Source organism: Onychomys torridus, chromosome 6 (assembly GCF_903995425.1).
Source record: "Onychomys torridus chromosome 6, mOncTor1.1, whole genome shotgun sequence".
Taxonomy (NCBI): domain Eukaryota; kingdom Metazoa; phylum Chordata; class Mammalia; order Rodentia; family Cricetidae; genus Onychomys; species Onychomys torridus.
The window spans coordinates 42622488-42650083 of NC_050448.1; the positions used below are offsets into that span (position 1 = coordinate 42622488).

A 27596-nucleotide genomic window follows, 5' to 3' on the forward strand; every position below is an offset into this window, starting at 1 on the left:
TCCCTTCCTTTGTGTTGGGGATCTGTCCCAGGAGCCCTTGCTAGCAAGGTAAGCTTCTCCTACCACTCAACCACACATCCCCATTCCTTTACTTTCAATTAACTTATATCCAAACTCAATATATGACTTTTAAAAATACTTGTAAAATTTTTAGATCATCGTCTGTAGGTGAATGTGTGCCTTAGAGCAGACACATGTGGAGGTCAGGATTCCATCAGAGCTAGTTACAGGTAGCCCTCTGATATGGGCATTGGGAACTGATTGCAGGCTCCCTACAAGTACAGTATGTGTTCTTAACTACTTCACTGCCCAGTTTTGACCTCTTCTCCCCATTAATATTTTATTAAAATTTCTCATACTTTCCAAGTTCAATGCAGAGTTGAACAATAATACCAAGGTTCCAAAACTTCTAATACCAACTGTAGAGTTTGGGAGTGTCCAGGACACTCTCAGGTGTAGTAATTTGCTTAATTAATCAAAAGATGTCTCTTTTAGGTAGAATTCATCCTTGATAAATAATTTGATTTAAAGTTCACTCTTGCGGCTGGAGATGTTAGCTCGGTTAGTAGAGTGTTTGGGCAGCAGGCCCCAAGTGCTAGGTTCACTCTCCAGCACCACATAAACCAGGTATGTACCTGTCTATAATCTTGGCACATGAGAGGTGGGAGTTCACATCCACGGGACTATTTTAGGTACAGGATAAGGTTATGAACCAAAGGATACAAACTGGTATACTAGATTGGTGTACTGGTCTAAGAATGAGAGATGCAATGTGAAGTTTGTCATTGTTTAGGAGTTAATTCAGATGGTGCAAAAGGGCCATCGTGTGGGACAGGTGAGCTGGTAATCAGAGCAACAGCAGCAGCAGCTCAGTAGCTTCACAGTGGGGACCACAGTTGGAACTGACTCTATTGGCAGCAACCTGTCTTTAGGAAAATCACTTATTTACTGCTGGGAGTGGTAATGCACGCCTTCAGTCCCAGGACGCAGGAGGCAGAGGCAGGCGGATCAACATGCATTTGAGGCTAGGTTGGTGTCGAAGTAAGTTTCAGGACAGCTAGGACTACACAGAGAAACCCTGTATTGAAAAAAAAAAATGGGGGGGAAAAAGAAGAAAAGTCACTTACCTTCTCCTGTGCCTCTGTTTTTTGTGTAAAACACCTACCTTTTAAAATAATGGATCCTCTTTATTGATTATATGAGGACTTTTGAATGGTATCTTGAATCAAGTACTATGTTTTGGCTGCTACAACTAGTGGCTTAGGAACCTGTAAGGATGGCCACAGTGGACAGGTGTAGTGCTCCAAGGAAGAACCTTTCTTTGTTTCCTTCTATTTAACGCTTTGCAGTGCTAGGCCAAGGCAGTCATAGAAGTTGTTAATTTTTTAAGGTTTCTTTATTTCCATGTGTCTTGGTGTTTTATCTGAGCACATGGCCATGCACCAAGTGCGTATACTAGCCAGAAGAGAACAACAGATGCCTGAGACTAGAGCCACGGAAGATCATGACCCGCCATGTGGGGATGGGATGGAACTGGAGTCCTCCGGAACAGCAGTCAGTACTCCTCACTACTGAGCCACCCCACTGCGGATATTAAAGGAGAAATACCCATAGGACATTTTCTCTAGTTTAACTTGAGTACACAGCACTTCTTCAACCTGGGATTCTCATAGCTGGTCATAGGCAGAATTATGATGTACAGAATTTGCTGGAATATGTGGCTTAAATAATGGAGAATAATTTCATCACTCAAGAGATACCAATTGTCCTAAAGAAGGAAGTTTTTATTTTCTAATTACACTTTACAAGAAATCTATACTTGTAATGAAGAATATAGATAAAAGATGGAAGGGCTGAGAAAAGGAAGATATGTCAGAGGGCTGTTGCCCAACTCTAGATTGAGGGGCAATTAACAAAATTGCTTTGATACTGATCCTGAAGAAGTAATAATATTTAATTCTTATTTTCATAAAAGACAAAATAATGAAGTTGATCAATTAATTTTTATAATAATAAATATTAAAATATACTATCTTCTTGGAGCTGGAGATTTGGCTCAGTGGTTAAAAGCATTTGCTACTCTTATAGAGGACCTGGGTTCAAGTCCCAAAACCAACATGGCAGCTCACACCTCTCTGTAACTCCAGTCCAGTTACAGTAACTGGGGATATTGGGAATCCAACAACCTCTGTTAGGTTCCCTGGGAACCAGGCATGCATGTAGTATACCTACATATATATATGGAGGCAAAAAACTTATATACATGAAACAATAAATAATCTTAAAAATAAAATATTAAAACTATATATACTATATTCTTTATTCTTCTGTCTCTAGAAGTTTACCCTACAAATTGCTCCCTTTCTCCTGAACATCCTGTGCCTTTATTTCCACTAAATTTAAGACAATGCTCAGTTTCAACTACTTAGAAAAACATTTGTTTGGGAACAAGCCCCTAGTCTCAGTCATACGGGCATCATTCTTGCTTCCTAGAGGTAACAAACTCCTTACAACTCATCTTCACAATTTCTGGACTCCATGTTTCCTTTTCCTTTTCTAATGCTACCTGTGGTTCTGCTTCTTCCTCCAGATCACTGGTGCATTGGTCCATGAGGAAGGAGGGAGCAGAAGCAGGGAACAGGGTTCGAAGGGCTGTCAGGATGACCAGGAGATGACTTCCGTGAATCAGCTAAACTTTATTCCAGAGTATAGGGAATATATAGGATTGGGGTGCCTGGGGACAAACCCTAATTTGCATTAAGTGGCACACTCCTATCATAAGGCTCTGTATGTTGCAGCTGGGTCTATAGCAGAGCTCCTAATACAAGTCTTGATTACCATATGTGCAGCATGGGAAAGGTGTCTAGCAGGGAACTGTGCCAAGGGTCATGCTAAAGACAAATCAGACCATCAGGCTTAGAGACAGCTTTCAGACAATGTCAGACTTCCTGGCCCAGGGCCTTTCTCCAGATAAGGGCAGGTACAGAGCAGGAAGTCTCCCTGCGGGGTAGAGGGTGGGGGAGTCCTGATGTTGCTACCTTTGGAGAGAGCTGCCAGGCCATGATAGACTGCACCCTCTGACCAGCAAGGCCTCCCAACAGCACACCATTCCAGTTTATTTCTTGTCTGCTATTTCTCGTTTAGAGTTTGTAGAGGCACATGCCTGTAATCTCAGTACTTGGGAGATCACAACAGGAGGACTAAGGCAAATTTGAGGCCATCCTGGGCCACATAAAAGACATTATTTAAAAAAAAAAAAACCCAAAAACCCTAAGGGTTGTAGTTTAAGGGTAGAAGGCAACTCCTTGGTCTTTCATCATCAAAAGTTACTAACCTAGGCTGGGACAGTGGTGGCACACGTCTTTAATTCCAGCAGGTGGATCTCTGTGAGTTTGAGGGCAGCATGATCTACAAAGCAAGTTCCAGAACAGCCAGGGCTACACAGAGAAACCCTGTCTTGGGGAGAAAAAAAAAGTTATCACATTCAAATATCACATCATATTTGAAATTTCGCACAGATACTGTGGACCTGATCCAACAGTAATGCTATTTCTTTGGTAGCCACACAGTTGTAAAATGGTTCCCCAAAACAGCATGTGTTGTTTTGTCTTTGTTTTTTTGTTTGTTTGTTTGTTTGTTTTGTTTTTTAAGACAGGGTTTCTCTGTGTAGCTTTGCGCCTTTCCTGGAACTCACTTGGTAGCCCAGACTGGCCTCGAACTCACAGAGATCTGCCTGGCTCTGCCTCCCAAGTGCTGGGATTAAAGGCGTGCACCACCACCACCCGGCAAAAAAGCATGTGTTTTAAGAAACAGAAATACCTGGGTGCTGGAGAGATGGCTCAGAGGTGAAGAGCACTAACTGCTCTTCCAGAGGTCCTAAGTTCAATCCCCAGCAACCATGTGATGGCTCACAACCATCTGTAATGAGATCTGGTGCCCTCTTCGGGCATGCAGGCATACATGCAGACAGAACACTGTATATATAACAAATAAATCTTAAAAAAAAAAAAAGAAACAGAAATACCATTCCTGACTTGGCATAAATTAATAAAGTGCTTAGTTAAGATTAAGAAATCATCTCCCAGGGGCTGGGGATTTAGCTCAGTGGTAAGGTGCTTGCCTAACAAGCGCAAGGCCCTGGGTTCGGTCCTCAGCTCTGAGGGGGGAAAAAAAAGAAGGTGAAGAAATCATCTCCCACAGGGTGATTGTCAAAAGCACAAAATCTCTCTCTTTGAAACAGTAGCTTTAATATTTATGATGTTCACTCATTGAAAGTTTATTTAATTATAAGTTTACATTTTCTTCTCACAGTAATTAAAAAAACTACGGAAGTTTTTATTTTTACAGCTCAGCCACAACCACACACACCACAAACTTGATCCCCTCACTGTTTGTCTGTGGGCCATGACACACTGTGACAGAAATCATACCGTAAACTAGGGCAAGAGTTAACAAGAAATCAAAATAGCTTCCCCAAAAGGGAGGGATAGGGTAATCAATAAATTAAAAACCATAGCTTTCATTTATAAAAAAATAGTTTGAATAATCTTTTTATAAATCTTTCATGCTTACAAAAGCAAAAATTACATTTAAAATAGTTATTTTTAACAGATTCATTTGTACAATGTGGTTACGGTCAGAAAAACAACTCAATGTTTTAATAGTCTACATTTTCTCTGCATCAGATTCCACATAAATTTTTACAAATTTACAATTTAAAGTGAGAATTAACTTCTAATAAAGTCAAACTAGTTAGTACCTGAATATTAAGCTTTGTCCCACTTGATACATTGTACCAAAATGTTAACTACAACTCACTGACAGGTACTAACAACAATACTTGGCAGCATGGTGACCACCCACGACTGTTCCACTGCAGCTTAAAATATGCTTTGGTCAGTAAATTAACAGAAACCAAGTAATACAACCGAAAGTTGTTTCCTGGCCTTAAGTAAACGTTAAATACATTAATAAGGCAAGGAAAATATGATCAAACATACAAAGAAATTTCTATTTTTCACCTATTTGACATTTTAAGTTAAAATTAAACAATATTTTAGACTCCTATATGATTATCATAGCTTTCTCAGTAAAACTAAACTACAATTACCTTCTAAAATGTCCAGTAATGTTGGCATTAATTGTTCCTTTTGCACTTCCATGAAGATGGTCCTTCATCCTGTAACTTTTTAAATTTTGGACCAAGAAAAAACCACCAACTAAATCCAATGAAAACACAGATAATGGATTCCACATAATAACCATCCAGAGCCGTCACACATGAGCCTCCAAGTTTTTTGCAAAGCTATAAAAATAAAAGTATAACAGTATAACAAATATGCTATAACTTTTTCTTTTTCTTGTTTGCTTTATAGAGACAAGGTCTAAAAGAGCTTAGTTTCAATCTATGTACACCTAAGGATAACCTGAAGTTCTGAATCTCTTCCTTACAACTCTCTGGTGCTGGGATTATAGACATATATTACTAAGTTTGGTTTTATGTGTAAAACGCAAAACTCTGCACTAGGCAAGCATTACACCAACTGAGCTATACCTTGGACCCATATTCTGTGATTTCATTATGGAAGTATTCAATAATGTTTCTACTTTGTAACTACGGAGAATAATTAAATACATTTTTGAGAAAAGACTTCAATGTTTCACTTATTTCAAATGGTAAGCTATACTGATGTCTGTTTATTTTGTTTCTTTGGTTTTAGACAAGATCAGGCTTATGTGGAAAACAGATTGGCCTTTAAATTCACAATTCTCCTGCTGTAGGCTCCCAAGTGCCAGAATTATAAGCATATGTCATGTTGTCTGGCTATGTTCATTAAGTTTATTTCTTCAACCCTACTAACAGGATTAAAAACAACTTTGAGCACTTACTGCAAACGATACTGATTTTCAAAATGGAATTTTCATATTTAAAAATGTGAAGAAATTTCCAATGAATTTATTCTAAAAGTAGACAAAATTAATTCAGTATGTTTGAGACAAACAGGGTCTCGTTATGTAGTCCCGGCTGGTCTAGAACTCCTTATGTAGACCAGGCTGGTCTGGAGCTCATGGAGACCTGCCTGCCTCTGCCTCACCATGTCTGGCCCACAAGTAATATTACTTGGGAGTAATTTACCAATGAAGCACTCACCATCCGGCTTTAGCTACAGTTGCGGTGTATAAAGCACCAGTGGATCCCTTTCTCAGCCCTGTAAAAGGCAGTTCAGCAGCCTCAGTATGGGAGAGATGGCTCTCTTGCTGAGAAGCACCTTTACCTGAGCTAGTCTTATTGATACAGATTTGTAATTACTCTCACTTATGATAGAGCTAAAATATGTACATTTTCATACTAAAAGCTACGGGGATATATGATTTTTAGACACAGTAAACACATCTCAAAACGTGTTCCCTGTTATCTGAAATTAAAACACACTTACTTCGATAGCATTGGGTGTTCGACAGTTCTGGTTTGATGCTCCTACACACTCCTTCACTGTGAGAGGGTCTACGAGCCAAAGAGCTACTGTAGAAGGCCAGTTTCCTCCGAGGTTGGACACAGTATTTAAAAGGGTCATGTATGTTCCTCCGATAAGAGGGTCACTGACCTTGGCATTGAAAGCCATTATCGACACATACATGCTGTACAGCGTGACCTGTGAGAAGAAGGGAACATTGGAATGGTGGAAGGAGGTTTTCTTTTTTTTTTTCTTTTTTTCACTTTTCTGCTTTTGTTTTTTGTGTGGAGGGTATTTGGGATTGAGTATGGAGCACCAAGCAGGAAGCATAAACCATGGAGCCCAGTTTTCTGACATCTGTGGTCAGACTTACAAACCATGCCTTAAATTAGGAACATTGAAATCATAAAACACAAAATTAATTTTTCATAATTTTTACTGAATTCAATTCAACAAACATATTACAAGAACATGATGGCATAAAGATGAATTTAAAAATGCTACTATTCCCTTGAATATATTATATGCTGGAGAAACAGGAAATGAAGAATTAAGATAAAACATAGTAGAAGTGCACACACTGTGCTCCTCGGCCAAAGATAAAGACTCATTCTGCCATAAACAGTCAAAGGAGACTGAAGGGAGAGACACAGGCCAGGTGGCACTGAGGCCGCACAAACTTCCCATGTGTACTGTAACCATACACCACAGATGAGTACATACACTTCTATATCTATATAGAGAAGCAGACAACAAAACATGGGTAAGTAGCATACTCCAAAAATAGTGACAGGTGATATCGAGGAATACCATTTTGAAATTTATAAGACAATCTAGAAAGAAAAAAACCTTAGGAGATAAAAACAGAGACAGGAATAGAGACAGACACCTTTAATCCTAACACTTAGGAAGATTTCAAGTGTAAGGCCGGTTCAGACAAACACTGTCTCAAACATAACCAGAAAGGGGCAAAATTAACTAACCCTTCATGATAGAAACTATTTCCAAGACAGTATTCCTCTGAGCAGTGCTCCATGAGAGTTTATAAACAATGGAATTCCAAAGTGAATACAGAGGCGGTGGGGGGCAGCTCAGTGGTGGAGCAAAGCCACACTGGACAGAAGACATTAAACTCCATGACACTGAGGAGGTGCCTTTCATGGTAAACTTCCTGATATGCTTAATACATAAATTCCAGAAAAGACAAAAATTTTGGCTTGACTGACTCAGTCACATTCAGCACTCAGGACAGCTGCTGTCACACAGCACAAGCTCACTTAAAACATCAGAAATGGTGACATTGATGCTAGGCATCATAGATCACACATCATTCCTCATGTCTAAGAGGCCTTGCATCTCTTTCTCCCTTAAGGCCTGTGTGGTTGCCTAAGCTTCTCTGACTACACTTTGAGAAGTCCTCCAAGAAACACAGCCTTTGGACTATGACATAGTTAGTCCATACACTTCTTTTCCTAGGTGGACAGTGAGCCACTGACTGAACCAAATGCTTCCTTTTAATGTCCATTATGTGCCTGGCACTAACTTTGTGTAAAACAGAAGTATGTATTTGACAAACTGGCCCCAACACCTTTACAAGCTTAGATGTGATCCACTAAGGGATTCATTATTGACTGACTGTTTGTGAGACACAGTATCATGTAACCCAGGCTAGCCCCAAATTCACTATGTTGCCAAGACTGTCCTTGATCTTCAGATCTTCCTGCCCCTACCTCTAAAATGCTGACATTACAGGTGTGGAATTACCACATCTGGATCCTAAATTATTTAATAGTACAGAAAAAAAAAAAAAACAGAGCAAAACGAAAAACTGTTGAGACTATGAAGGTTTCAGTCAAAAACCAACAAGTTAGTATTTATCTTACTTTCCAAAGATTTAGACTAGGTTTTATTAAAAAATTCAGTGACTCTTTAATACAGATCAGCGATAATTACAGTTGAATACAAATCTCACTACTTGGCCTCTGCCACTTCCTTGAGTCATTTCTATCCAGAATCAAACCCTCACTCTGAAAGAGCAACTCAAGTGAGGCTAGAACTGAGTGGAGCTCACATCCTTTGGGACTGCAAACACACAGAGGCAGTCTATCATACACTGCCAAAAGCCTCAGAGAAAGTTTGTTAATACAAAATCTAAGTCTAAGCAACTTAAATCCAGTATCTGTTTCTCCAGCTTAATAAAAGGCAACAGAAATTAAAGAAAGAATCCAAAGCTGAGCCAGGTATAGATGATTACACCTGTTACCCCAGCAACTGGAAGACTGAGATGACTAGGAAAATCGATGCGAGTTCCAGTTTCAGACCAGTGTGACCTCATAGTAAGTTTGGTTATCTGGAAAGATCCTGTCTCAAAAATAAACACAAACACCTTCCCCTACATCTAAGAATAAACCAAGGTATACTTACTAAGAGTAAACTTAGCACTGGAATAAATTCTGAAATATAATAAATTCTTCATAAATGAACAATTAAAAAAAATGAATGGATAAACTCCTTTTTCATGACTAATGCTCACTAAGTTAAAAGATATTAGACTTCAATTCACCACCAAATTACTTTATTGTCAGATTCATGTGGAAACCTTCAACTTCATTAAAGTAGCTGTGAAAATTTTCCCTCAGGTACTGGAAGATGATGCAATACGTGAGAAACTTCCTCTGTAACTATGGGGACTAGAGTTCACATGCTCACCCGTGATGAGTGAGTGCCTGTAACTCACTCCAGCTTGTGGAGCAGAAACAGGCAGATCACCAGCCAGCTTAGGCAAAACGGCAGGTTTCCCGTTTAGTGAGAAGCCCTGCTGCAAGACATTACAGAAAGTGATAGAGTAAGACACCTAACAGCCTGCTCTGGCTTTTACATGTGTGTGCAAGGGTCCACATACTTCCATAATCCTGTGCCTATAACGCACGCACACACACACAAACACACACACACATACATACACACACACACACACATACATACACACACACTCACACACACTAACACACACATACATACACACACATACATACACACACACACACTCACACACATACATACACACACACTAACACACACACATACATACACATACACACACACATACATACACATACACACACACTCACACACACTAACACACACACATACAGACACATACACACACACTCACACACACTAACACACACACATACATACACACACACACACTCATTCACACACACATACACTCACACACACACACACCCCACTTCCCTCTCAGCTTACCTGATGTAAGGCATAACTCAACAGCACAATAATATAGTAATAGATGGGGAATCCTCCTTGATGCTCTACTTTAGGAGTCCACCAGACAAGCAGGGCATATTCTAATCCAAGCAATAATCTACAAAAAAAAGAAAGAAACATCAAGTTAGCATCCATTTTATGTTAAAGAATAACCTGTATTAAAAATAGCTAGAGCCAGGGGCTGGAGAGATGGCTCCGAGGTTAAGAGCACTGACTGCTCTTCCAGAGGATCTGAGTTCAGTTCCCAGCATCCACATGGTGGCTCACAACCATCTGTAATGAGATCTGGAGTTCTCTTCTGGCCTGCAGCCATACATACAGACAGAACACTGTATACGTAATAAATAAATAAGTCTTTAAAAAAAATTAGCTAGAGCCAGGCAGAGTGGCACATGTCTTTAATCTCAGACTCAGGAGGAAGAGGCAAATGGATCTCTGAGTTTGTGGTCAGCCTGGTCGACACTGTAAGTTCCAGAACAGCCAAAGAGACACTACATAGTGAGACAACAGTAACAAAACAAAAATACTGCCTGTCCCTAACAACAAAAGGACATGCTAGCAGGCAGAGAAAAGCCACCTAAATGACACTGACATCAAGGCTGCATCATGCCTCCCCCAGTCCCACCCATACGATCTACCCCGAGGTGCACAATCCTGAACACAACCTTTGTTATTTGGCAGGCTCTGTCATTACCTGTAGGGCATAGCTTTGTAAAATATGTTCAGCGGCTGGGGCCCTGCAGTGTACTTGCTGATGATCAGTGGCAGTATTATCTGCAGAGGGACCATTGGAACGGCCAGTAAGGCCAGATGCTCTTTAGGCACTCCCTCTTCGACCAGTTTCAGGCCTGTCACGGCATCTGCTGCTGAAAAGCCAATCTGCAACATACAAACAGAAGTGGTTTAGCTTCTGACACATGCAATGCCTATGTCGAGACACACATAGTCCTATAAAACCTTCAGTGGCATCACTGACCCGGCAGTCACAAGTACACAGTTGTCAAGTTATAGAAGGTATATCTTGCACTATAGTTTACTATCATGTGGTGAAAACAATGGGAAATGCAATATCGGTAGAATTGTAGATAGTTTTAATTACAACTAAATTTCCACTTTGGAAAAGTTCAATCCAGGCCTTTCATCCCAGCCTTTAGGAGGCAGCAGCAGCAGGCAGGCTGCTGTGAGTTCTAAGCCATCCTGGTTTATATAGTCAGTTTCAGGCCAGCCGGGGCTATACAGTGAGACTCTGTCTCAAAAAGTAAAAGCCAGTTGGTTGAAGTGGCACGCCTTTAAGCTTAGCACTCATGAGGCAAAGGCAGGCATTTCTCTGGGAACTCCAGCCAGCCCAGTCTACACAGAGAGTTCCAGGACAGCCAGGGCAATGTAGAGAGCCTCCTCTCAAAACAAACAAACAAACAAACAAACAAACCAAACCAAAAGACAAACACCAGCTCAATCTATTATAAGTTTAAAATCCTACTAACTGCTTCGTGTATCATAAATTTAAAACAAAAGTTTCTGGTTAACTATATATAAATTTGATTCAAATGAAGAAACACTGCCACATATTTTTTGGCAATTTTTCATGAATTAAAATAAAAATTTCCAAGTGCATCTAACATTTCAAAATCAATTCTAAGAAAACAGTATACTGGAAAGGTTGAATAAAATACGATAAAAGAGCCTGGCATGGTGGCATGGTGGCATGGTGGCATAGGCCTTTAGTTGCAGAGGCAGGTAGATCTCTGAGTTCAAGGCCAGCCTGCTCTATAGAGTCAGTTCCAGGACAGTCAGGGCTACAAAGAGAAACTCTGGTTTTTTTTTGGGGGGGGGGAGCGGGGGGGCGTGGAAAAAGAAAACATATACTTAATTAGATTCATTCTTAAAGGCATCAATAAATAGTAAGGATGATAAAAGCAGCAGGCAAAGTTTGAAATAAGACGGCTATATAGTCTCAGGGAGCTCCTTAGGAGTCAGTTTAGGCCAGGCGGTGGTGGCACAGGCCTTTAATCCCAGCACTTGGGAAGCAGAGGCAGGTGGATCTCTGTGAGTTCGAGGCCAGCCTGGTCTATAAAGCGAGTTCCATGACAGCCTCCAAAGCTACAGAGAAACCCTGTCTTGGGAAAAAAAAAAACCCAAAACAAAACAAACAAACAAAAAAGAGTCGGTTTAGTTACAAAAGGAAAAACTAACTTTGCAGTCTTAACAAAATAATTAAAAGTTACAAAACAACAGGAAATAAGAGCATGATAGGGATCCCATGTAATTCCCCAAGACACAGAAACATTACTTCTGTGAGGTTCCTACTAACCTATGGATAACCTGATCCTAACATTATCTAAACTGAAACATAAACAGAAGGTCATTCTATAGAAATCTGGTCTTTTTCTTTTGTTTTCCTTTGAAACAGAGTCTCTCTTGTAGCACAGACTGACTTGGAACTCACTGTGTAACCCAGAATGGCATCAAAGCCATGGAATTTAGAGTAACCACCCTGCCTCAACCTCCAGAACACTGAGATTAGACATGAGAGACACCATACCTCACTCTAAAAAGTTCTGCAATTTTAAAACAGGTGGTGGTGGCGCACGCCTTTAATCCCAGCACTCGGGAGGCAGAGCCAGGAGGATCTCTTGTGAGTTGGAGGCCAGCCTGGGCTACCAAGTGAGTTCCAGGAAAGGCGCAAGGCTACACAGAGAAACCCTGTCTTGAAGAAAAAAAAAATCTCTAAAAAGAAGTAATAAGTTGTAGTCAAACTTTACCCTACAGCATGCTGAAGTAGATCCTGGATTGGATCATGGCCAGGAAACATTGACTGAGAAAGACTGTTATCTGAACAACTGGGAAAACTAAGAGATAAGCTATGGTTAGTTTGGTTGTTTGAATGCAAATAACCCCTACAGGCTCATAAGAAGTGGCACTATTAGGAGGTGTGGCCTTGTAGGAATGGGTGTGGCTTTCCTGGAGGAAGTGTGTCACTGGGGTTGAGGTTTCAAATGCTCAAGCCAGGCCCAGTGTCACCATCTCTTCATTGCTGCCTGTGGATCCAGGTGTTCGTTCTCCAGCCTCATGTCTGCCTGCATGCCACCAGGCTTTCTGCCATGATGATAACAAACTAAACCTCTAACCCTTTAAGTTAGCCCCAGTTAAATGCTTTCCTTTATAAGAGTTGCTGTGATCACAATGTCTCTTCACAGCAATAAATTCTAACTAAGACAGGTAGGTTACTATCTCTATTTAAAAGGTTTTAATTGCTCACTAGACTATACTGAATTTGTTTTGTGCTTTGAAATGGTTTTATGCAGCCAAGGACCTCAACTATAAAGCAGAAGATGATCTTGAACTCTTTCTGATCTCTGTACTGGGATTACAGGTGTTCACCCAACTGTGAGCTACCATTTTTCTTAAGGACGTTTGTTCTCAGGAAATATACACTTAAGTTATTTAGGGGAGCTTGTGATATGCACCAGTTACTCTGAACACACACACACACACACACACACACACACACACACACACACACACACTCTCTCTCTCTCTCTCTCTCTCTCTCTTTCTCTCTCTCTCTCTCATGTGGTAGAGAGATGGCTCAGCTATTAAAAGTGCTTACTGTTCTTCCAAAAGACCCAAGTTCAGTTCCCAGCACCGAGCACCGACATCAGGCAGTTCATAACTGCCTGTAACATCAGCTCTAGGGGATTTGATATCCTCTTTCTGGTCTCTGTGGTACCCACACGCACATATATACCCAAATATATGTAAGTAAAAATAAAAATAAATGTTAAGGAAAGAACAAGTCATCTGGGCATAGTGGCACATGTCTTTAATCCTAGCACTTGGGAAGTAAGGCTGTGAGTTCAAGGACAAACAGGTATACATAGTGAGACCCTATCTCAACAAGCCATTCTCCAACAAAAAGGAAGCCAGAAGTGATAAGACACACCTATAATCCCAGCACTAAGGAGGTGAAGGTGGAGGCAGAAAGTCAGGAGTTCGATGCCAGTCTTAGCTACAAGACATATAAAAAAATAAAAACAATAACAACAAAATCATAATATAGAACAGCAAACCTACAGATCAAAGCAGAGCAGAGTTAAAAGTTATCAATTAAAGAATCTCAAAAAGAGTTATTTAGATTTTACTACTAGTAAATTTTCAGAAAGAAGACAATTATATCACGTGAATTGAGTTTGAGGCCAGTGTAGGATATATGAGACCCTGTGTCGATAAAAAAATTAAAGATTGGGGCTGGAGAGATGGCTCAGTGGTTAAGAGCACTGACTGCTCTTCCAGAGGTTCTGAGTTCAATTCCCAGCAACCACATGGTGGCTTACAACCACCTGTAATAAAATCTGGTGCAAAAAAAAAATTAAAATTAAAATTTAAAAAAAATTAAAGATCGGGGCTGGAGAGATGGCTCAGTGGTTAAGAGTACTTGCTGCTCTTCCAGAGGACCTGGGTGCAATTCCCAGCACCCACATGAGGTTCATAACCACTACTATACCCAGTCCCAAGGCATCCGATGCCCTCTTCTGACCTCCAGTCACTAGGCACACATGTGGTGCACAGACATACATGCAGACAAAACAACAATACACATAAAAGAAGAAAACACAATAGAAAGGTCGAAGATCAAGTTAACTGTAATTAGTGCATGATTTTTCATTTGCATTATATTCACTCTGTATGACAGGTATGTAAAGTAACTAAACATTTACTTTTAAAAGGTTTATGGTATGAATATTTGTAATACATATATCTAACAAAACAATATGCCCAGTGTGTGTGTCACACACACACGCACACACACACACATGCACTTTTTTACAATTTAAAGATAAACACAACTTTGGATAGTCAAATAGCCAGTAACAACATGAAAGACACTCTACTTCCTTAGCCCTCTAGCAAATACAAATTATAAACATAACAAGGTGCTACTGCATACTCAATAGGATTGCAAAAATTAAATTGTATGTTTTCAAGGATGTGAAACAATCAATTCACACTGTTGGAAGTAGGGAAGTTGAAACCTGGGACAGAAAGGGAAAACTAAGAGGATATGGAAAGGGAAAGAAACCCCTTACCCCAGAGTCTGTTCAGAGTCCAGACATCTGGACACAGTGGTTCAAGCCTTCAATCCAGGGGAGGCAGGGGAAGGTGAGTTTGAGGCCAGTTGGTCTACAAAGGGAGTTCTACCTCAGCTAGGACTAAATAGTAAGATCCTGCCAGAAAAACAAAACAAAAAGCAAAAAAACAAAACACTCAGCACAAGAGCTGACCCAGACGCCTCCCTGAGGGCTGGCTCTCAGAGTATCAGACAGTGCCATGCAAACTGCCAAGGAGAGGGACAACTGTTGTCCTACCCCACTGTAAAGCCTATGAACCACAGCAGTAACTGGACTGGCAAGACATCTGCAACAGTGCAATAGTGTCAGAGCCTGCCGATAGTCAGCTTGGTAGCTGGGTAGAGGCGTGCTGATTGAAGAGACAATGAAGAAGACAGAAAAGAGTCGAGAGGTCTGCCGGTCAATGCCAGACAGCCCCGAGTTGATTTCACAGCCAGCTTATGTACAGTCTGGAAGGGCAGAGATAGAACAATGCACAGCACAGGTATTCAGCCACTATCCATCTGTCCTTGAGTCAAGGAGCAGGCAGTTTTATTTTCTATCTCGATGTACCTCCAGCTGGCATCAGCAGCGTATGTCTAGATAGATAGTATGTTCCTTCCCATGGGCTAATCAGGTCTTTCTCACAGCTCCGGAGCAAGCAAGCTTGAACTCTACTGACTCAGAATCAACTTCGGATCCAAACTGGGAAACTTAGTCAGTTGTGGGCTCCCATACAATAACGGGACTTTTAGTTAGCAGGTAATAAACAGCTATCTAATTGGACTTAAGGCTCACTCAACAGTAGGAAATATACACCTGGAACTGTAAACCTAGCCAACTATCTATGAATGGAGAGACCATGGAGCTAAAACCTGAGAGGAAAACCTATTACTGCCATTTTCCTAAATCAATATAATTTCTAACTATATTCTGAATATGGCTCCTTATACCTACAGATAAATGTAGTTCTCACCCCTCATCAACTAAGTTTCTCTTTTCAACAGACTGAGACTAAGAGAGAGATCCACAACTAGTCAAAATGCAGAGAACAACCTCAACTGTTCCTTTACAACACTTTCAGATGTAGCTTCAGAAGCAAAATCATATATGGTTATTATAGAGACCCTTGAGAAGTCTATGTCCCCATTTGAGTATGTACTCTCATTTGCCTAAGGACCTCTGATTTTTCAACTCTGTTTTATATTGACTTACCCTGAAAAAAACAAAAAAAAAATTTTTTTCCAGTTTCATCTGAGTAGACAGGTCTCTGAAAAGAAACTCCTCAGGCTGCTAGAGGTGGAAGCAGAGAGTTCTCTCTGGCCTGACCTCACTATCCTAACAGAGCCACTATTTAAAAAAAAAAAAAAATGCCAAAAGTATATACTATGTAATTCCTATAACCTAGTGATTTAACTCCTCAACATTTACCTATCAGTAATAAGAATAGATGTTCACACACACACAAAAATCACCCACATGAATATTTACAGAAGCAATATTCCCAATAAACCACAACCACCTAAACAAGTCTTGAAAAATAAATACTGGCATATTCATAAAATGGATTTAGGGTAATGAGATGAACAAACTATCGCTATAAATAAAACATAAGTTAGATGTGCTGCACACCATAGTCCTAACACTTGGGAGATGGAAGCAGGGAGCTGAAACATTCAACACCGAGCTTGGGAGAAGGCTAAGCTGTTAAAGGCCCCTGGCTGCTCTTCCAGAGGACATGGGCTCAGTTCCCAGCACCCACATGGCAGCTCACAGTCATCTGTAACTCTAGTTCCAGGGGATCCAATGCCCTTTTCTGGCCACTACAGGCACTGCATACATGCAATACAGACATACATTCAAGCAAAACACCCACATACATAAAATAAAAATAAGTAAATCTTTTAAAAACTATTCAACATCATCATCAGCTACATACTAAGTTTGAAACTAGCCCCTGGGCACATGATATTGTCTCATTAAAAAATCCATAGCAAATTTACATACTATGACTATTAATGTAGCTATTAAAACATAATTAAAAATACTAAATGATACAGAAATATGTCTGGAATAAGACAAAAAGAACTATAAAATTATACATAATATGATTCAATTATACTTTTAAACTGTTGTGTAAACATATACATCAAGTATGTATGTATGTATAGATAGATAGATAGATAGATAGATAGACAGATAGATAGATGCACACATACAACAGAGAAAAGGAACTTAAAAAAGAATAAGCCAGCACTCCAAAGGCAAAGAGGCAGAAAGATCTCTGAGTTCAAGGCCAGCCTGGTCTATATATTGAGTTATTAGGCAAGCAAGGGCTGTAGAGTGAGACCGTATCTCAAAAACAACAGAAAACAAAGGAATATGCCAAAAAATGTTCATTTCTAAATGACGTGACTGAATACAATACAATTCCCTGAACTTTCTTCTAACTACTGCTCCATCATTAAAGAGGAGTAACTCATTATTCAAGTGAAAGCAATGAAGCTACAGCATTTACCCTAGCCTCTTCTAAGACGCTGCAGTGTGGTCATGTAGACGGAGTTAAAAACACTGTAAGTCTAGACTTAGGGAATATGCTACAGCATATTATAGCAAAATACACTTGCTTACCCTGCTTCTAGCACAGTATCTTCAAAAGTCTTAGAGCTACAGAACTGAGACGTGTTTTGTTTTTTGAGACAGGACCTTACACTATAACCGAGGTTGGCCTTGATGTCACATCGATGTCCCTGCCCCAACTTCCGCTGTACTGGGACTAAAGGCATTAGCCACAACATCTGGCTAAGCAAAGACTTTTGGGGTGAGTGAGTGTGGGGGAGGTTTAAGACAGGGTTTCTTTGTATAGCCTTGGCTGTCCTGGAACTAGCTCTGTAGCCCAGGCTGCCCTTGAACTCACAGAGATCCGCCTGCCTCTGCCTCCTGAGTGCTGGATTAAAGGCCTGCGCCCCCACCACCTGGCTAAGCAAAGATATCTTAATGGAGAATGTAAATTACCAGTAATCCCGACTGTTTCACAGTAATTTCCTTTCAGTATTTTCAAAAACAGTTCAATGGATTTTTAAATATTCACACACCTCCTTCTCTGTGCGAACCATATTCTCAGTGAATGGCTTTACTACCCCAGTGTTAGGGCCCGTTCCTTACAAGAGTAGAAAGCTGTCACCTCAAGGTGTACATTCTCATCCCAACCACTACTATCGTTAACAGTATCTGCATATGGCCGTAACCTCAAGATCCCAAGACAAACAGCTCACTTGGAAGTGATATTTGATAACATCACTTAAGAAATATATTTAATAGGCAGGGAATATTGCTTTTCATTGTTAAATCCTATGGTATCGGAAGGGGACTTTCGGAAAGACATTGAACGTATTCCATCATAATGATAAATTTGGTTAAAATCTCTTACCTTTGAAGTTAGAATCAGAAGGCAAAATGCCAGAACTGCTGGCATTTTTATAATTTCAAACAGCAGCTTGTAAGTATCTGTGATCCCTTGTGTTTCTTCTTTTACTAGTGACACTTCCTTGTTTTCCTTTTTCAGAAGGGCTACTAATGTCGTTGTTATTAAAAATACACTTCCCCAGAAAAAAAGAAAATCTGAAATTAAGAATGTTTTAGTCTATAGTTAATTTCTGAAACATAACTTCATTGAAACTAAATAAAATACAACTCTCCTTAACCTCAAAAAAATTTAAACTTTTATGCTATAAACTTTGTTTGAGACATAGCAGATGAATAAAAAAGTCCTGACACATTAAACGTATAGACACAAAATTGACTGACACTTACCTTGCGGGGTGGGTTACAGATGTAATTAAAATTTTTTAGGTAGGGGAAGGAAGTGATTTTCACATCACCTAAGGTTCATTAGTTATACTTATAGACCCAAACATTTCCTGTGCTAAACTATGACAGTCTAGGTGACAAAGAAACGTGTGATTGAACCAAGCACGGCGGTGCACACCTGCACTCCCAGCACTTGGGAGGCTGACCAGAGTGTCTGAGGCTAACTGAGGCTAACAGAGGCTACAAAGTTAATTCAAGGCCAGTCAGAGATACAGAACCAGGGGTGCTGGAGCATTCCTGTAATCTCAGTGCTTGGGATGTAGAGCCAGAAGGATCAACAGTTAAGGTCATCCTTCACTAGACAGGGAGTTTGAAGCCACTATATGTAGCCCTGTTTTTAAATTAAAAAAAAAAAAAAAAAAACTAAACTCCCCAAACCAACCACATGTTTATTTGCTTTAGATTCCCTGCCCTCTGAGTATGAGTGTGTGTGGGGGGGTATGTAATATTGGTGTGTCAGGATGCAGATGCAAGTTTATGTAGAGGTCAAAGGACCCTGGGGAGTCCACTTCCACTGTGGGTTCTAGGGATTGGACTCGGATGGTCAGCTGTGCATGGCAAGTACCCACTGAGCTCTTTTTGCCAGCTCACATTTAAAAGTTCTTATTTCTAAACTTTTTACCAGGGTTAATCTCTTTGAGATAAACCTCTCTGCAGTATCTGTAGATGATAACTGAAGACATGGTGTGCCGTCTGTATTGTCTCATGGAAAGAGCTTTAACAATGTGTTGAGGGGAGAGAGTAATGACCTAGAAGAATCTTCCTAAGAGCCAGAAGGAACAGCAATAATAGAGCACAAACTACAGGATATAAATGTACAAAGCATTTTTACACAAGCCCCTCTGTAAAGTACATTATATGATAAACTGCCAAATGCTGTTTGAGCTAAGAAGCTGGCTTTGGAGCTGTCCCTCAATTCAGACTCAAACACATCTGTCTCAAAGTGTTCCCAGTACTCACACCTAGTGGCGTGTAACTCCAGCTCCAGTGTGGCTCTGGCCTCTATGGATACTTTACTCATATGTATATAACTCACCCACCTCCACATACACAATTAAAAATATTAAAATGAGATGAATGATATTTGTTTAGAGAGTTTCACTTACAGCAGTATTTTCATTAAGAAAGCTTTTATTGGTGGTTTATAAGGGCTGCCAACAGAAATTCCAATTGTAAGGTTTTTGGTTTTGGTTTTTTTTGGTAAGAAACTTGTCTTGAAAAAAAAAAAACACAAAAACAAACGAACAAAAAAGAATTAAATAAAAGTATAGATTCTTCAGTTATTTTAGGTTTAGGAGCTTCATTTCTCAAGGAAAAATAATTTTGCTTAGTACAGCTTAACAATTTTAATGAAAAAATTATCATCTAGAATTTAAATTTCTTTATGCCAATGCCAACAGAAGGATGTTATATGCACAGGTAAGTCTATTTCTGATTTCCCTGTGCTTTGAGGGAATAATAACAGCATGAACCACAGGAAGTAGTCACAATGGGACATTCAGAGCCAGAATTCAGTCTCTGAACCTCACATGTACAGAAGAATGAAAAGCCAAGAACTCAGAAATAAAGGCTTAATCACTGCTTCAGCATAACCATTAAACACAGTGCCCAAGCCTGTTGGCTATTATCACCTCCAGAGTACAGTGTACCAATCACTGTGAAAGTACACATCAGCTTCCAGCATGATGCATATTAACGCACAACCAAGATGACAAAGCTGATGTCCAACCTTCACAAACGTGAGTTTTGACTAAATAGTCTACGTGCCTACAAGAACTTGCGTAATGCACCCATGAATGCAGATATTAAGAGCACACAGCAATTTACTATTAATGAATAAAAACGTAAAGGCTAGCCAGGCAGTGGTGGCACATGCCTTTCATCCCAGCACTCGGGAGGCAGAGGCAAGTGCATCTATGAGTTCCAGGCCAGCCTGGACTAAACAGCAAGTTCCAGTGCTATGCAGAAAAACCCTGTCTTGAAAAAAAAAAAGAAAGAAAGAAAAAATTTATACACAAACACACAATATAAATGCTGGCACACTAATATCCATTATAAGCTCAGGAGAAAAGAGTACCAAGTGCTGGCAAGCATAGAGAGAAAATGGGTTATTCACTGGGGGCTAGTACAGAAATAAAATGGCACAGGTAATACCACCGTATGGTGTGGACTTGAGAGGCTAGCAGAGGAGAGGGGGCATCTCTGGTCTAACAATTATAAAGATCAAAAGTAAGCCCAGCTCACAACTAACACTTATAATCCTAGCATTTGGAAGGCTGAGGCAGGAGGATTACTACAAGTTCAAATTCAGCCAGGGTTATGTAATGACTCTAGGATAGCCAGAGAGTTGGGCTAGAGTGAGGCTCTGTCTTCCCATCAAAACAAACAGACAGACAGACAGACAGACAAAGGCTAAGAGAGACATGATAATAACAGAAAGGAATCTTCAGGTCACTCATGATTGTCATGTTAGTTACAAAAAGATATATATACATGGAGTGAAACTGCATGGAAACACACACACACAATCACATATACACCCACCCACCCTCCCCCACATGGTTAACTAGTGAAACCTGTAATCGGTTACATCCACACCCATTTCTTGGTGTGATAGTTATTCATGTGCATGTATGTGTATGTGTGTGGTGGTAGTCAGAGGACTACTTGTGAGACATAGTTTTCTTTCTCCACCATACGGGTCACAGGAATTGAAACTCGGGTCATCAGGCTTGGCAGCAGGCACCCTAGACACTGAGCCATCTTGTTTGTCTTAATATTTTAACATAAAAGAACACTTTAATATTATCCTAATCCCTAGTAGTACAAAAAAACTTACCACTCCCCAGGGGTCACCTAACTTCTCCCCACACAACTGAATTAAAGGTAATATTCTATTTATTATTGCTCTTATGATTGTGTATGTGCATGTGCCCAGGCTCACATGCCACGGAGTACATGTGAAGGTCAGAGGGCAACTTTTACGAGTCGGTTCTTTCCTTCCACTGTGGGTTCCAGGAATCGAAATCATGTCTTAGGCTTGAGGCGCAAGCATTCCCACCGGCTGAGCTGTCTTCACTGCAGTATCTGAAGCCTAACATGTGTGCTAAGGATGCATTACAGCCAATGTTAGAAAAACAAAAGGAATCGTTTATCTATTTAGTAATGAGCCTATTACGCTTGCTTAAATTCTAAAAAGCATTTCTAATTACACAAAATGTTAATGAGTACTGCAAGACAAATTTATCACTGTCGAGACGCTAGTCTGCTTTCTTCCTGTTTAAAAATGTATGCCTCATACGTAGCACTTTACTAGTACATATTTGATTTAGATCCATTAGTTTTTCTTCAGAGAAACGTATCTCCTTCTCTCTGATTGATTCCTATATATACATACTTATCTTATTTTAAAGCAAATTTAAAAGTCATGTGGGGGCTGAAGATGTGGCTCATCAATAAAAAGCACTAACTGTTCTTCCAGAGAACCCACATTTGGTTCCCTGCACCCACATGGTGGCTCAGCCTAGGTCAGTTAAAAAATAAAAAACGTTAACCCATCACTTCTAATAACCAAGCATTCTAAAAGTGGGTGATCTTTTCAGATAGGTAGAGTCACAATGCTATTTGTCTCAAAAAACAAAAACAAACAAACAAAAACCCAAAAAAGCAAAAAACAAAAAAAAATCAGCCCCATCAGCACATATTTAGATCTTAAGGTTTTTCTTGAGGGTTTTCCTAATTTCCTAGCAATATAGGCAAAATATTAGATTAAAAGCCACAAACACCTAAGTGTAACACGAATTGCTAAATGGTCTTATTAATAGAAAACCCGGAGCCAGACATTGGGGTGAAAGCTGAAAGATCAGAGAAACAGAACAAGCCAGCCATGTTCCTTACCTCTACGAAATTCTCAGCCTCAAGAGAGTGAGTTCCTATTTATTCATGCATTATATACCTTTCTGTGCCCTGCTATCTTCCTTCCTTTCTAGTGTTGGAATTAAAGGTGTGTGCCTCCATGCCTGGCTGTTCCCAGTGTGGCCTTGAACTCTCAGAGATTAGGATGGATCTCTGCCTCCCCAATGCTAGGATTAAAGGCGTGTGCTATCACTGCCTGACCTCTAAGTTTAATATAGTGGCTGGCTTCGTCCTCTGACCCCACACCACACCTAAGCTCTAAGTACGTGTCTCTAGTCACTTGACAGCAGTTTCCTCATCATAAAAACGAAGAAACAAATGCATCCTCTTTTTTCCCTTCTGGATTTCTCATCCTTTGCTACTTAAAGGGTCTCTCTTTGTTCAGGTTCTCAGGAAACAAAGGGTTTAAGAAGAGGAAAGGCCCACTTCTGAGATCAGGACTGTCCTGAAGCTAGGAAAAAGCCAGTCAGTAGAGCCAAGGTTTTGTTTCCTGGAGATTTTTATCTCTTCCCATCATTCATGTCTCCATTTGCTGTCTAGATTACTGCTTTCTAAATGTCCAAACTGTTCTTCCTCGGTATATTCTGTAGTGCCCGTAATTAATCACAAAATTAAAAAAAAAAAAAAAAATTAAAGATTTGTTTACTTCTATGTGTATTAGTGTTTTGCCTGTATGTGCACTTTGTGTTCCTGGTGTCCATGAAGGCTAGAAGGTACTGGATCCCGTGAATCTGGAGTTACAGAGGGTTGTAAGCCACCATATGTGTGCTGAGAACCAAACTCAGGACCCCTGCAAGAGCATCAAGAACTCTTTTTTTTTTTTAAGTTTATTTATTATGTATACAGAAGAAGGTGCCAGATCTCATTATAGATGGTTGTGAGCCACCATGTGGTTGATGGGAATTGAACTCGGGACCTCTGGAAGAGCAGACAGTGCTCTTAACCACTGAGCCATCTCTCCAGACCGCATCAAGAGCTCTTAACCAGAGTCATCTGTCAAGCCCTTGGTTGTTTGGTTTGTTTTTAAGTTACAGATTCTAATACGCAGAGCTTCTAGACAGTGTGCTTATCTCCTCTTTATTTACCCAGGCAATGGTATTTCCTTCATATTATTCCATGTTCTTTAAATTACTCAAAAACACTAGCTAGTTAAACTGGGTATGGAGGTGCATAATTTAAGTATGTGGATCCTGAGAAGAATGGAGGTTTGATACCAGTTTAGCCTCCTTTCAGAAACTAAGGACTAGACAAAGGTCACTAGTAGAACCCTAGCACTGAGAGGGATAATGAAAAACTCCCACTGGTTAATGAGGTTGGGACTTGCACAGTGGAAAACAGTCTGCCCTTTATGCAGGAGTACTGGGTTCATTTCCCAGCACCAGGGACACACAAACTGAAACAGAATCCACAGAATATGGTTTTGTTATTACCAAGTTACTGAAACCTCAAAACTAGTAATATGACATACATTAGCACTAAAATTAAAAACTCCAGGCTGAAGAGATAGCTCAGAGGTTAAGAGCACTGACTGCTCTTCCAGAGGTCCCGAGTTCAATTCCCAGCAACCACATGGTGGCTCACAACCATCTGTAACAAGATCTGGCACCCTCTTCTGTATACATAATAAATAAAAAAATTTCTAAAAAAATTAAAAACTCAAAATGTTTTAAACAAAATCAAAAGTCCACTACAGACAGAAAAGTTAAATTTTAAAGTAAGCTATTTTAGAATCTTCTGGAGAACAAAGTTCACATTCCAGTTATTCAAAGAGCTATTCAGAAAAACAGCATCAACCTAAGGATTCAACCAGGAATAATGTCAACTGTTATCTCTACTACAGTCAATGGCTGGCTCTTCTGGGCCTCTGGAATGTTCATCTCCACTGTTACTGGTTGGCAGGCATTCTTTTTCCAAAAGATTATATTAACCACCCCTGCCATTCAACAGATTGCTAGATAAGGGCTATTCGTGAGACAATAAAGGGGAAAAAGATGAGAAAGCAAGAGACTAGAAATCTCAATCCACCAAAACACCAAAGAAAAATGTGAACCCTGTTTAAAATTGAGTATTTTTAAAATGTGCACTTGTGCATCAAGCAAATGCCCATGGATCTTCCTGGCCTTTAGTGATACTTGAAAGAAGCACATTTTAACAAAAACAGAAAACATACTTAAGTCATCTACTATATAGATTCCTGGTAAATTTAAATAAGTCAGATATAGTGGTACATGCTTGTAATCTCAGCACTCAAGAGGCTGAAGCTGGACTGAGTTTGAGGTTGGCTATGCAGAACCTTAAAAAAAAAAAAAATCCAGTAAACAGAATTCAGAAATAATACAAACCCATATGGGCAAATGTCACATGGTTTCTCTCCTACAAAGAATCTAAAAGGGAAAAAAGTGTGTGTGAACTATTTGAAGGAAGAGGACTAGGAGGGAGGAGAACAAGGGTGTGTTATGGAAGAGAGCATGAACAAAGTACATATATATGTACGAAAATCTCATAATGAAAACCAATATTGTCTGTGTTAATTTCAAAAGAGAAATCAAGTAAAATACCTTGTGCATCATTAAAAAGAATAAATGCAAGCAAGGGAGATGCCATCAAAAGTTTGCCAAAAGCATTCACAAGCCTAAAATAAACTAACAGTATAATAGTTTAAGTATACTACCTGAAAGGGTAACGATTCCTCTGGGTTGAGGCTGAAACCGCAAATATTTGTTACAAAAATCAGCAGATTCAAGAGCCAAAAACAAAACATTGCCCAAAAAATAGCCTGCTGTTTGGCCCACAGAATTGCACGTGGAAGCATAGCCCACATTTTCCCGGGATAACATAGTTAACGCCCAACCATCCACAGCGATGTCCTGTGTGGCGGCCAGGAATTCAAACAAAAAGAATGTCACAGTGAGAGCAACCACATCAGGTGTTCTGCCATCAGTATTTCCGAGCATATGGTCCACTTGAGTGGATAAATATATCATGAAGATTCCTAGTATATACTGAGTAGGGACAAGCCAGGACTTGCGACGACCGAAGTTCTTAAAGTAGACAGCGTCAACTAAGGGCGCCCAGAGCAATTTAAGGCTAAAAGGCCAGAAGACAAAACTGAAGAAAGCCTGGTCTGTATAGCTAACGTTTTTGCTCTGCAAAATGAGTGGGATGCTCCCCGCCAGGCCCAAGGGAATGCCCTGAAGCACGTAAAGAAAGAGCAGTAACAAAATGCTACTTAGTTCGGCTCTGTAGCTCCGCGGAGCTTTTGGGGTGTCACTGGGGCCGGCATTTCCAAGGAGAGCTTCTAGGTCCCCCTCCCCGCCCACCAAGTCCGAGTGACTCTCATCCCAGCCGCCTGGCGGCAGCGGGCCACTCTTCATATCCAGAGCTTGGCTGAACATGCCTGGCCGCCGCTGCCGACTGCTGTCCTTGTGGGAGATGGTCGGTGACATATCAGAGACGACGCAGAGCCCGGTCTGCGGTGGCCTGAGGCTGGCGTTTTTGGATCGGTCTAGTCCCGGGTCCAAGGCAACCGCTCTGGACCAGGGTCTCGGAGGCTCACCGCCGGGAGGGCGGACGCGGGGAGACTAGCTGTTGTTTTGCAGCACGGAGCCAGATCCCCGGCCGATGACCCAGGCGAGCCTGGGTCGCTGTCCAGAGGAGCGACTTCAGAGAGCTTGCAGGAGCACCGCCGGCGGCCGCGCCGGGCTCGAGGCTGGCGGAGTGGGCCGTGGCGCTGCGATGGTGGCGGGTCGCAAGAGCGGCGGGACCCGAAAGCCTGCCTGCCTACCCGCTGCCAGGAGGTCTCCGCGGCCACGGCAGCCGGCAGCCCGCTCGGCCCACACCAGACGCACAGGATGACTTCCTGCCTCGCGCTTCGGGAAGTGGTTCCCTTCCCGAGTAAGTCCCCTGCCCGCCTCCAGACCACGGCAACCAATCAGGACAAGCTCCGGTGGTGGCGTCGGCAAACAACGTTTGCTAGGAACCATTAATTCCCTCGTTTCTGACGCCAAGGGAGGAATAATCCCTGCGTACCGTGCGTCCTGGATGAAGCGACGCAAATGCCTGGGTTCTGTCTGCGCATGCGCTTGCGTGGACCTCGTGGGCCTAGGCCATTGGGCCCTCGTCGCCACGTGAGCACTTTTTTTTTTTTTTTTCCCGGGACTTACCCATTCCTTGGTAATAATATTGTGCAGGGCGGAGGCTGCAGTGACTGTAGCAGAGTTTGTCTTTGTATTTATTGAATTCAGTGCATAACTTCCCGCTGGCACTTGCGTAATGCTCCCCGCTTTGTGGGCCCGCCAGAGCGGTTACGCAGCTTTAGTATCACGAAGCAGGTCGCTTTGTGCCCGACTAAATGGAAACCCCTGTGCCTTCTACACAGAACGAATGAGGCGGTCCAGTTTCCCAAATGTGATGTAGGGGACCGCTAGGTACACAGGGTGACTGAGATAAATTTCAGTCTGCTGCAGCACACTTTTATGGCACTGGAAACTTCTAGAAGCCACCATTCTTGGCATCCAGGGTTATGCATTTCAGGTGGCCTTCCTTTCTTGGTTTTTGTTTTTGTTTTTGACAAATCCTTGGAAGCTCTTGGAGGTGGAAATGTTGAGATAATAGACTTAGTATTTTCAGTGATGCCAAAGAAATAGGTTTTCCAAAAATTTTATGAATCCATAATTGGCCAGTTTTCAAACATCACTGCAAACATGATAATACATGCATTTTTTTTTAGTTTAAAGTGCTTTAAATTATGCATTTCTGCCTTTACATTTTCTCTTCTTCCCACAGCTTATTAACCACTCAGCCGATTCCTCATACTGTCTCCCTCCCTCCTCCTTCCTTTCCCCGTTCTTCCCCCAACTCCCTTCTGCCTTCCCTGTGTGTGTGTGTGTGTGTGTGTGTGTGTGTGTGTGTGTGTGTGTGTGAGAGAGAGAGAGAGAGAGAGAGAGAGAGAGACAGA

At 41.0% G+C, this 27596-nt stretch overlaps 1 protein-coding gene across 2 annotated transcripts; it reads right to left on the reverse strand.

The window, feature by feature from the left end:
• Positions 1 to 4244: 4244 nt before the first annotated feature.
• Slc33a1 (solute carrier family 33 member 1) lies at positions 4245 to 26639 on the reverse strand. Of its 2 annotated transcripts, XM_036191098.1 has the most exons (6): positions 25311 to 26639; positions 18285 to 18475; positions 10441 to 10625; positions 9726 to 9843; positions 6438 to 6653; positions 4245 to 5305 (listed from the first exon to the last, which is right to left on the reverse strand). In XM_036191098.1, exons 1-6 carry the CDS (start codon positions 26083 to 26085, stop codon positions 5138 to 5140), a joined length of 1653 nt encoding a protein of 550 aa, XP_036046991.1. In that variant the 5' UTR covers positions 26086 to 26639; the 3' UTR covers positions 4245 to 5137. The 2 variants fall into 2 exon arrangements, with proteins under 2 accessions (XP_036046991.1, XP_036046992.1); XM_036191099.1 differs by lacking the exon at positions 18285 to 18475 and having other exon boundaries at positions 25311 to 25516.
• Positions 26640 to 27596: the final 957 nt, after the last annotated feature.

What these genes read in the sequence shown, in the direction of transcription:
- Slc33a1 (XM_036191098.1), bottom strand. Translation starts at nt 26,085, where the DNA reads ATGTCACCGACCATCTCCCACAAGGACAGCAGTCGGCAGCGGCGGCCA. An exon ending in AGGAATCGTTACCCTTTCAG is followed by an intron (nt 18,476 to 25,310) that starts GTAGTATACTTA and finishes TCTTAATTTCAG; the next exon opens with ATTTTCTTTTTTTCTGGGGA. An exon ending in TTCTGATTCTAACTTCAAAG is followed by an intron (nt 10,626 to 18,284) that starts GTAAGAGATTTT and finishes TGTATGTTGCAG; the next exon opens with ATTGGCTTTTCAGCAGCAGA.